This window comes from Neophocaena asiaeorientalis, unplaced genomic scaffold, assembly GCF_003031525.2.
Source record: "Neophocaena asiaeorientalis asiaeorientalis breed wild unplaced genomic scaffold, Neophocaena_asiaeorientalis_V1.1 scaffold46, whole genome shotgun sequence".
Taxonomy (NCBI): domain Eukaryota; kingdom Metazoa; phylum Chordata; class Mammalia; order Artiodactyla; family Phocoenidae; genus Neophocaena; species Neophocaena asiaeorientalis.
Window position 1 is genome coordinate 12,082,526 of NW_020175393.1, and position 10,749 is coordinate 12,093,274.

At 42.5% G+C, this 10,749-nt stretch overlaps 1 protein-coding gene across 2 annotated transcripts in view; it reads right to left on the minus strand.

Moving 5' to 3' along the window:
• Window positions 1-10,429, minus strand: part of CLIC5 (CLIC family member 5) — a 168,869-nt gene extending 158,440 nt beyond the window's left edge. Inside the window, exons 1-2 of one of the 2 annotated variants that reach the window (XM_024766158.1) lie at window positions 10,120-10,429; window positions 6,553-6,764 (exon numbers count right to left, since the gene is read on the minus strand). In XM_024766158.1, coding sequence (XP_024621926.1) covers window positions 6,553-6,764; window positions 10,120-10,429 — 522 coding nt within the window. Of the gene's footprint in view, window positions 1-6,552; window positions 6,765-9,976 lie in introns of both variants that reach the window. The other variant, XM_024766157.1, reaches the window with a different exon arrangement.
• Window positions 10,430-10,749: the final 320 nt, after the last annotated feature.

Below are 10,749 nucleotides of genomic sequence, written 5' to 3' on the forward strand. Positions count from 1 at the left end.
AAATCCACATTATCCCTCTCCCCCAACCAAATATAAAGTACCTAGATACCCATATAGATAGTATATAAATCAGCATCACGTTTGGTAACTTTTTCCAGAAATTTGTCTGTATGAAATCAAGGATCTAAACACTTGGACATATTCAGACAGACAGCTGAATGAATAAAGAACTAAAAAAGGAGAGAATCATTACACACAGTGTATTTGCATTCAAATGCTTGAACTAATCTTAGAAATGAAAGTGGGTAGATGTCTGTTTTGTCCTGTTCTACACCAGCAGGTGGAAATACTTTTTAATTGGCTTATCCATCACCCTAAACATTGCTTCGCTAATGATATTCTCTCCCAAAACATTCTGTTACACTCAGTTGCCTTCAGGATAAAATCCAAGCTGCTCAGTTTGCCATGAAAGACTATACCTAATATCTTGTAATAACCCATAAGGGGAAAGAATCTGAAAAAAATTATATATGTATGTATAACTGAATCACTTTGCTGTATACCTGAAACTAACACAACATTGTAAATCGACCCTACTTCAATAAACAAACCAACAGCAAAAAACCCAAAGATAATAGGAGAATAAAAAATATGATTAAAAAAAAAAGACTGTACTCCTGGTTCTTCGACCTCAGCCTCTGCTCTGTACCAATGTGGACCTTCCCTCCCTTCCAGCCAAATATATCTCCTCACATATACGTGCATATGTGCTGTGCCTTTGCGTCTGCTGAGACCACCACCCGGCACATCCCCACTGCTCCTCACCTGAATCAGATCTCAACATGCAAATCTAGCTGCATGTCCCTCATTTCCTCCATGCGATTTCTTAGTTCCTCGACTGAGACAGCGAATTTTTGTTTGCCTCCAAAGCAAATGGACTCAGTGTGTTGCTTATGAAAACTCCCAGGAAGGACCCGGGAGGTGAGGGGACCTATTCTCACTTGTTCTTGGCTGAGGAAAGAGTCTCAGACCCCAGGTGGTGGCAGAAAAGGAAGGAAAGCCTATGAGTCAATAAGAGTGTAAAAACTGAGCATGCCTCTCAATACAGAACTTAAACATTTCCCCACAATATATGTATATTTATTCATTTACAAATTATATTAATGTACTACTGCAAGAATACACTGTACATGTGATGAGATATATAAAATAACATTTAAGAGGACTAGGTTAAATAGAAATATTGCTTAATATTTTTTATCCTAATTACAGTATTCTAACAGCCCGTGGATTAGGTTGAATACTCTATTTGGATACCATGACCCCTGGAACAGCATCAGGCTCCTGTGTTACAGCAATAATAACAAGTTCTACTGACAATTCTGTGACTCTTTCCATTATGCTGAACCAAATTATAGGGAGTCACTCTTTTAGACAAAAATACTCCAGGCTATGAGTCTAAGAAACATTTATCAGGGCTCATATGTTGCCTGACTCTAGAAGGACGCCGTTTATATTTTCTGTAAATGGGGCCCCCTAACTTTGCTCAGTGCACAACCTGTGCAACTCTACATGGGGACTCTGTGAGTGCCTAATCAGAGACAGACCCTGAGGATGCCTTCCAAGGGACAGGCTTCACGTGAGCTGAGGGTGGAAAGGCGTGTTGATTTCCTGCTGGCGCTCCCTACCACACCCAAATCTAGAGACCCTAATCACCATCAAGCGGTCTGCTCAAGTGGATAATAGATGGTGCCAGACACGTGACACTGATACAGAGCTGGAGCCACATACCCTGGTCAAAGACTGTAAGAGCTGGAATGGACTGCACTTCAGAGATGAGGAAACTTGGGTCCAAGAATGTTTCATAGTGAATCATTGACAAAGTCGTGTTAGAATTTCCTGACCAGTGCTCTTTCCACAATATTACACCGTCACATTAATATCAGCTAGCAGAACATTTATAATGTCTAGTAACTATAAGGCATGGTGCCTAAAATAAAAATTGTTATTTTATGGATGGTTCAAATTCATCACAATAAACAATAATAATTTAGCCTCCTAAACATTGAGCATCTACTATACGTCAGATACCACACTAAGCAGTTTACATGGATTCTCTTATTCAATCTTCATAACCACCCTATGAGGAACATATCATTATGACATCGATTTTACCAATGAGAAAAGTGGTAAACAATGTAACAGAAATTAATGTGCTAAGCCAGGATTCAAACCATGCAACCTGACTTGAAAACGTGCTCTACAGCATACATATATATACTGCCTTCCATAATCAATGACATCAATTATGTGCAGGACAAATGGTGTTCATTTGTACCATTTTTTCTTTGCAACTGTCATCGTCAGATTACCTTTTTTCCTTTGTGTGAAATACCAGAATATTTTTTTCTCTCTCTCTCCCTCTCCATCTCCCTCTCTATCTCTTATCTCTCTTATCTCCATCTATATCTCTATCTCCTTTCCTCCCTCAGTCTCTGTCCCTCTCGTCCCTCTCTTTCTTTCTCTTCCATACACACACACACACACACACACACACACACACACACACACACACAATTAGGAAAATGTCTACAGGTCCTTCAAGTTTAGCAGAAAGCAGCAAGAAATTCTTATAATCCTATCAGCAAATTCTGAACTGACAACTCCTCTTGGTTGCCTTACGACATGAATTGCAGCTCTCACTAGAGACTTTTCCTTCACTGGATCTCAGCCAATGACCAAGAAGCAGTTATTTCTTTCCTCTTATTATTTTCAAGAATTGTGTTTCTCTGTCTTTGCCCACAGGACAGTGCACTTGGGCTGTGCTGCATTCATCTCTTACATCCAGTACGTGGGACGTAGTATCTTGTAAATGTTGGAAAGAAAGAAGGAAGGAAGGAAGGAAAGAAGGAAGGAAGGAAGGAAGGGAGGGAGGGAGGGAGGGATATATGAATGACTGTGAACACATTTTCTGGATCATATGTTCCTGGAGAAGAGGTCCACAGGTGAAGTGAGAATAACATCTCCATTCACTCAATAGCTCTTGTCTAAACCCCTAGAGTCAAACTTAGCTCCTTCCCTTCCTTATACTACACATCAGACCCACCAGCAAAACCTCTGGGCTCTCTCTTCCCAACAATCCCAATCGACTTGGCACCAGCTCCACTGCTGTCACCATCGTCCAATCCACCGTCCTCCCCTGCCTAGTTTTTCAAGGGCCTCCAATCTGTCCTCCCTGCCTCTACCCTTTCTCTGCTGTAGTCTATCATCAAAAGGGCAGCCAGAATTTTCCTTCCAAAACCCTCTGATGACTCCCCTTATCGCTCAGAGTAAAAGTGGAAGCTCTGGGCTTCCCTGGTGGCGCAGTGGTTGAGAGTCCGCCTGCCGAGGCAGGGGACGCAGGTTCGTGCCCTGGTCCGGGAAGATCCCACATGCTGCGGAGCAGCTGGGCCCGTGAGCCATGGCCGCTGAGCCTGCGCGTCCGGAGCCTGTGCTCCGCTATGGGAGAGGCCACGACAGTGAGAGGCCCGCGTACCGCACAAAAAAAAAGTGGAATCTCTGTCAAGGGCTCATCAGGCCTAGGCGTGACCTGTACCCACCTCCACCTCTCTTATCTCCCCCGCCCCCATGCCCCGGCTACCCCTACTCCTCCCACCCCTACTCAGCATCATTCTCGTCCCACTGTGGGAAGCTGAACAATGGCTCCCAAATAGGCCCATGCTTTAATTCCCAGAAACTTTGAAGCCAAAGGGACTTTGCAGAAGTGATTAAATTAAGGATCTTGAAATGAGGAGATTAACCTGGATTATCCTGCGGGCCCAAACTAATCACAAGTTTCCTTATAAGAGGGATGCAGAAGGAGTCAGATTGGAAGGCAAGGGGAAGCTGGGGGCTTCCTTGGAGGCCCAGTGGTTAAGACTCTGCGCTTCCACTAAAGGGGGCACGAGTTCGATCTCTGGTCGGGGAACTAAGAGCCTGCATGCTGCATGGTGTGGCCAAAAAAAAAAGGTGAAGCTGGAAGCCAGGGAGAAAGGGAGATGTGACATGGGCCAGGAGCCAAGAATGAGGATCATCTCTAGATGAATGGAGGAAACAAATTCTCGCCTGGAGCCTCCGGAAGGAGCACAGCTCTGCTGACTCCTTGTTTTAGCCCTTTAAGACTCATTTCCGATTGATCTCCAGAAGGCAGGAGAATAAATTTATGTGGTTTGGAGCCACTATGTTTGTAGTAATTTGTTAGGGCAGCAGTAGGAAATTAACACACCCGTTGTTTTGTTTTATGTTTCTTTATGGCACTATCACCACTCGGCATATTTTATATTTACTTCCCTATTTGTCCATCTGTTGTCTCTCCCACTACGATGCAAAGTGCTGGGGAGCCAGGCCTTTGTTTTCTTCATTGTTGTACACCCAGAACCTGGCGCAATAACTCTCTGTTGAAAGAATAAATAAATGACATATTTTAACTAAGTAAGTAACAGGTCAACACCCTGAAATGGCCGAGCCTCAATGAAAAGTTGGTTGAACACAGTTAACCTGCATGACATTTTCTCTGACTTGTCCAGACGGGTGGAAACATACACAAATGAGTACAGGTGTACCTGCAGCCCAAGTGGTCTACACCAAAACAGCCCAGGAGGAGAACAACCCCAGAACACCAGCAACAAGCCCGCCAGGAAGATGGTGATCCCCGTCCAACGCAGGGGTTCCAGCAGCCCTTCTGCAGCAGAGCTGGGAGGAGGGAGGAGCCTGGTCTGGTCACACACACGCCCTCCACTCCCACGCAAGCCCTGCAGCCCTGTATCACCTGTTTTCATATTACTCATTTCCCACCTCATTGAATAAAGGACCGCAGTGGAGGTGGGCTGGGGGGTGGAGAAGCCAGGATTATGACTGCCCTTCTTCTCACTGAGTGATGCTGAGAATCTCTAAAAAGGAGTTCACACATAGGAGCTGAGGTTGATGGTACATTCTACGTCCACTTAGTTAACAAAATTATACTAAAAAGAATGTAAATGTAAAGAGTTAATTAGATCCAATATTTACTTTAGGGAACCACGGATCTTAAATAACTTAGGAACCACATGGCACTATCAAGTAGTTTTTCCTGCTGCTTGTACCAGCTAGAGATGCCAACACTTCTATTTCCTCCTACTTCTGTTTGGTTCAGCCTAATTTCTGATGAAATCAACACTTTGCCAAACATGCAAATAATGGTTTGATGTGCCCATAATGATGATGGTGATCATGACGATGATGACTGATTCATCTTGTCTCTTGCAGGAAGTTGCAGGGATGCCTCTGTCTTGAGGAAAATACACCTAGTCCTCACTTTTAAAAAGGTGACGTGTTTTTGAAACTAACACAACGGTCATGTGAATATAATGGCTGGAATGCTGCTTGAATGCACCTGTTTGAATGTCACCTCTGTGGAGCCTTTCCTTACTCCTTCGTCCACCCTTGGGCATCCCCAGAATACCCACAGCACAATGCTCTCTCACTCCTCCATTTCACCAAAATTCACAACTTGCAAGTCTGTCTCCTGTACCACATTGTTATTTCTTGAGAGCAAGGGCTCTGTCTACACACGCTTCTTTCTCCCAAATGCTCAACAAAATCCCAGGCAAGGTTTGCCAGGTACCTAAATATGAACCAAACCAAACGCTCTCGGTGCTTTTGAAATGGACCTTGTGGTAGAATAAAGGAGACGATTTATACACCAAACAGGTAGAGAAAATTAGAAAATAATTATGTATTAAGTTAGAAAAGAAAGCGCATTTCATTAAAGGAGTTAATTCGAAACCAGAAAGGGGAGAAATGAGTGTTGACTGGATTTTTATAGGTTCATAGAGTAATCATTTTTGTTGTCTTCACATAAAAATTTGTGTAAATATGAATTTGGGTGGGGAATGTTGGGGAAAACATCATCTTGATCTATAAAGATGATTTGTTTAGCCCTGAAATGATTTTTATGTTTTGATAACATTCATAACCATAATCTTTATTAGAATATCAGTCTAATGCAAAGATCTTTGTTTAAATATACTAAGGGCTAAACATTAACACTGACACTAAGTGTATTACTACTAGAGAAATCATTTTATCTCATCAGATATTTTAGTTATATTGGTGCCAAAAGGGCAAGCTCGGTGACAGACGTAACATTTATCGACCATACATACGAAGTACTATCTGTGACCTTAGAAACGTTAAGAAGGACCATCGATTTGACTTCAACAAGCCTTAGTTTCGTTTTTCAAAATGATGATGATGAAAGAAATTTAACCAGACAGGAAAAGGCACTTAATGTCTGTCACAAAGGAAAGGATCTGAGCAACAACTTCTGCTCCCTCATAAGTGAACTCTTAAAAAATGCTTTGCCTGTGGTATAGAGAAGTCAATGATTAGACACACACTTTTAAATGCACTTACCAATTCTTGTAATTTTGAGCAGTCCTGGGTGAACTATGGAACAACCCGTTCCATCAGCCCTACTCTTTAATATATATTGACCCCCAAGGACCATGACACCATGCATCTTTCCCTGGTCACTCAGAGCAAAATAAAACACCATCTGCGTGTGCGGGTGTGTCTGTCAGAGGCAGCCCTTACCTTCACAAAGAGGTTAACCTCAGGGTTAGTGGAAGCTGATTCGTTTTCTTCTGAAACATCAGCAGCAGAATAGCTGGTAGGGGAGTCCTCGCTGGTGGAGAAGGCTCTGCTGTGCTGGATGGTGAAGCTGGAAGGAGAAGTCAGATGTGCTTCCATCTCACTTCCATTCTCCTGGGGCTCCCCAGGTTGAGGATGCTGAGCCTCAGGATATACTTTTTCAGGCAGGAGGTATTCTCCTGTTTCTCGTTGAAAAGAGGCTGAGGTGCTCTCCTGACCAACAACAGCATAAATGGCCACAGAGTCATACCCATGGGTTTCCAACCCAGTGGCATATAAATTGGCTTCTGCCTTCAAGTCTTCATGGACATCATTGTAAAGGGGACCTTTGTCTTCTGCTGGCTGGTCTGAATCCTCATATGCCCTCTCTTTTTGGATTCTGTCACAGATGGTGCTGCAGTCTTCATCATTCATGTTTATTGATTTGGTGGATCCTTTTGCAGGCAGACCTGAGTAGGTCTGAAATGAGGAAAGGGATAGAGGATGCTGTATCACCTTGCAGAGGAATCAACGGGTTTTGAAACACAGCAACTAGCAACAGCTATCAATGACAGGTCCCTAAAAATTATTGACTGGAGACTTTAATCGGCAAACCACAAGTCCACTGGACATGAGGTAAAGCTTAAACACTCAGTTAACTCTTTCACTCCTAAGGATATTTTCAAGCAGACTCTATAGTCTTCCTCATTGCCAGCAACTCCAAAATTCTTCGGATCAACTAGAGGTTGACTTGAATTATCTTCCCAGTATACATTGAAATTCTGAATATTTAGCCATTTGTCACTAAATAGTGTTCCCTCTTCCAATTGCCTCCAAATGTTGACAGCATTCAAGAAGTCCCTGCAGTTCAGTGGAGCACAATTCTTCACAATAGTAACTCATCTGTGAATAGCTGAATTCATTACACAAAACAGTTGTTTGAGTATTGATACCCTATGATAAATGTGCTACACATGCTCCAGTTAGGTAATGAGTGCCATTTACGTTTCTTATCTGGAAACACCACAAGGTGATTAAATAACAGAAGGGAAAAAAAGATAAATGCCCTTGTCTATGGTCACATCAGTACAGATCACCCAAACTAAGGGACTCAAAGATTTATGGCTTTGAGTTTTATTTTTTTCTCTTCGACCCGGGTGATCATCACAGTCAAGACACCTTCACAAAGATCCTCTTATGTACAGGATACTGAGTTGAGCACTAAACATTTGAGTTAGCAGATACATTCTCTGTCCTCAAAGGACTTCTAAAGCAAAGAACCGTATGCACAAAATTGTCTAGTTGATGTCATCTACAGATGCCTTGAATACACAGGCTCTTTGTTTTTTAACCTGGTACTCTATCCTGCTAATTCCTGCACCCCTTCATCCACCACGTACATCGTTCTCTTTGAAGTGACAACCCAGATGGATTGTAAAGGGACTTTTGTGTCTAGAAATCGTGTGAAAATAGCCCTTCTGCAGCAGAGCTGGGAGGAGGGAGGAGCCTGGTCTGGTCACACACACGCCCTCCACTCCCACGCAAGCCCTGCAGCCCTGTATCACCTGTTTTCATATTACTCATTTCCCACCTCATTGAATAAAGGACCGCAGTGGAGGTGGGCTGGGGGGTGGAGAAGCCAGGATTATGACTGCCCTTCTTCTCACTGAGTGATGCTGAGAATCTCTAAAAAGGAGTTCACACATAGGAGCTGAGGTTGATGGTACATTCTACGTCCACTTAGTTAACAAAATTATACTAAAAAGAATGTAAATGTAAAGAGTTAATTAGATCCAATATTTACTTTAGGGAACCACGGATCTTAAATAACTTAGGAACCACATGGCACTATCAAGTAGTTTTTCCTGCTGCTTGTACCAGCTAGAGATGCCAACACTTCTATTTCCTCCTACTTCTGTTTGGTTCAGCCTAATTTCTGATGAAATCAACACTTTGCCAAACATGCAAATAATGGTTTGATGTGCCCATAATGATGATGGTGATCATGACGATGATGACTGATTCATCTTGTCTCTTGCAGGAAGTTGCAGGGATGCCTCTGTCTTGAGGAAAATACACCTAGTCCTCACTTTTAAAAAGGTGACGTGTTTTTGAAACTAACACAACGGTCATGTGAATATAATGGCTGGAATGCTGCTTGAATGCACCTGTTTGAATGTCACCTCTGTGGAGCCTTTCCTTACTCCTTCGTCCACCCTTGGGCATCCCCAGAATACCCACAGCACAATGCTCTCTCACTCCTCCATTTCACCAAAATTCACAACTTGCAAGTCTGTCTCCTGTACCACATTGTTATTTCTTGAGAGCAAGGGCTCTGTCTACACACGCTTCTTTCTCCCAAATGCTCAACAAAATCCCAGGCAAGGTTTGCCAGGTACCTAAATATGAACCAAACCAAACGCTCTCGGTGCTTTTGAAATGGACCTTGTGGTAGAATAAAGGAGACGATTTATACACCAAACAGGTAGAGAAAATTAGAAAATAATTATGTATTAAGTTAGAAAAGAAAGCGCATTTCATTAAAGGAGTTAATTCGAAACCAGAAAGGGGAGAAATGAGTGTTGACTGGATTTTTATAGGTTCATAGAGTAATCATTTTTGTTGTCTTCACATAAAAATTTGTGTAAATATGAATTTGGGTGGGGAATGTTGGGGAAAACATCATCTTGATCTATAAAGATGATTTGTTTAGCCCTGAAATGATTTTTATGTTTTGATAACATTCATAACCATAATCTTTATTAGAATATCAGTCTAATGCAAAGATCTTTGTTTAAATATACTAAGGGCTAAACATTAACACTGACACTAAGTGTATTACTACTAGAGAAATCATTTTATCTCATCAGATATTTTAGTTATATTGGTGCCAAAAGGGCAAGCTCGGTGACAGACGTAACATTTATCGACCATACATACGAAGTACTATCTGTGACCTTAGAAACGTTAAGAAGGACCATCGATTTGACTTCAACAAGCCTTAGTTTCGTTTTTCAAAATGATGATGATGAAAGAAATTTAACCAGACAGGAAAAGGCACTTAATGTCTGTCACAAAGGAAAGGATCTGAGCAACAACTTCTGCTCCCTCATAAGTGAACTCTTAAAAAATGCTTTGCCTGTGGTATAGAGAAGTCAATGATTAGACACACACTTTTAAATGCACTTACCAATTCTTGTAATTTTGAGCAGTCCTGGGTGAACTATGGAACAACCCGTTCCATCAGCCCTACTCTTTAATATATATTGACCCCCAAGGACCATGACACCATGCATCTTTCCCTGGTCACTCAGAGCAAAATAAAACACCATCTGCGTGTGCGGGTGTGTCTGTCAGAGGCAGCCCTTACCTTCACAAAGAGGTTAACCTCAGGGTTAGTGGAAGCTGATTCGTTTTCTTCTGAAACATCAGCAGCAGAATAGCTGGTAGGGGAGTCCTCGCTGGTGGAGAAGGCTCTGCTGTGCTGGATGGTGAAGCTGGAAGGAGAAGTCAGATGTGCTTCCATCTCACTTCCATTCTCCTGGGGCTCCCCAGGTTGAGGATGCTGAGCCTCAGGATATACTTTTTCAGGCAGGAGGTATTCTCCTGTTTCTCGTTGAAAAGAGGCTGAGGTGCTCTCCTGACCAACAACAGCATAAATGGCCACAGAGTCATACCCATGGGTTTCCAACCCAGTGGCATATAAATTGGCTTCTGCCTTCAAGTCTTCATTGACATCATTGTAAAGGGGACCTTTGTCTTCTGCTGGCTGGTCTGAATCCTCATATGCCCTCTCTTTTTGGATTCTGTCACAGATGGTGCTGCAGTCTTCATCATTCATGTTTATTGATTTGGTGGATCCTTTTGCAGGCAGACCTGAGTAGGTCTGAAATGAGGAAAGGGATAGAGGATGCTGTATCACCTTGCAGAGGAATCAACGGGTTTTGAAACACAGCAACTAGCAACAGCTATCAATGACAGGTCCCTAAAAATTATTGACTGGAGACTTTAATCGGCAAACCACAAGTCCACTGGACATGAGGTAAAGCTTAAACACTCAGTTAACTCTTTCACTCCTAAGGATATTTTCAAGCAGACTCTATAGTCTTCCTCATTGCCAGCAACTCCAAAATTCTTCGGATCAACTAGAGGTTGACTTGA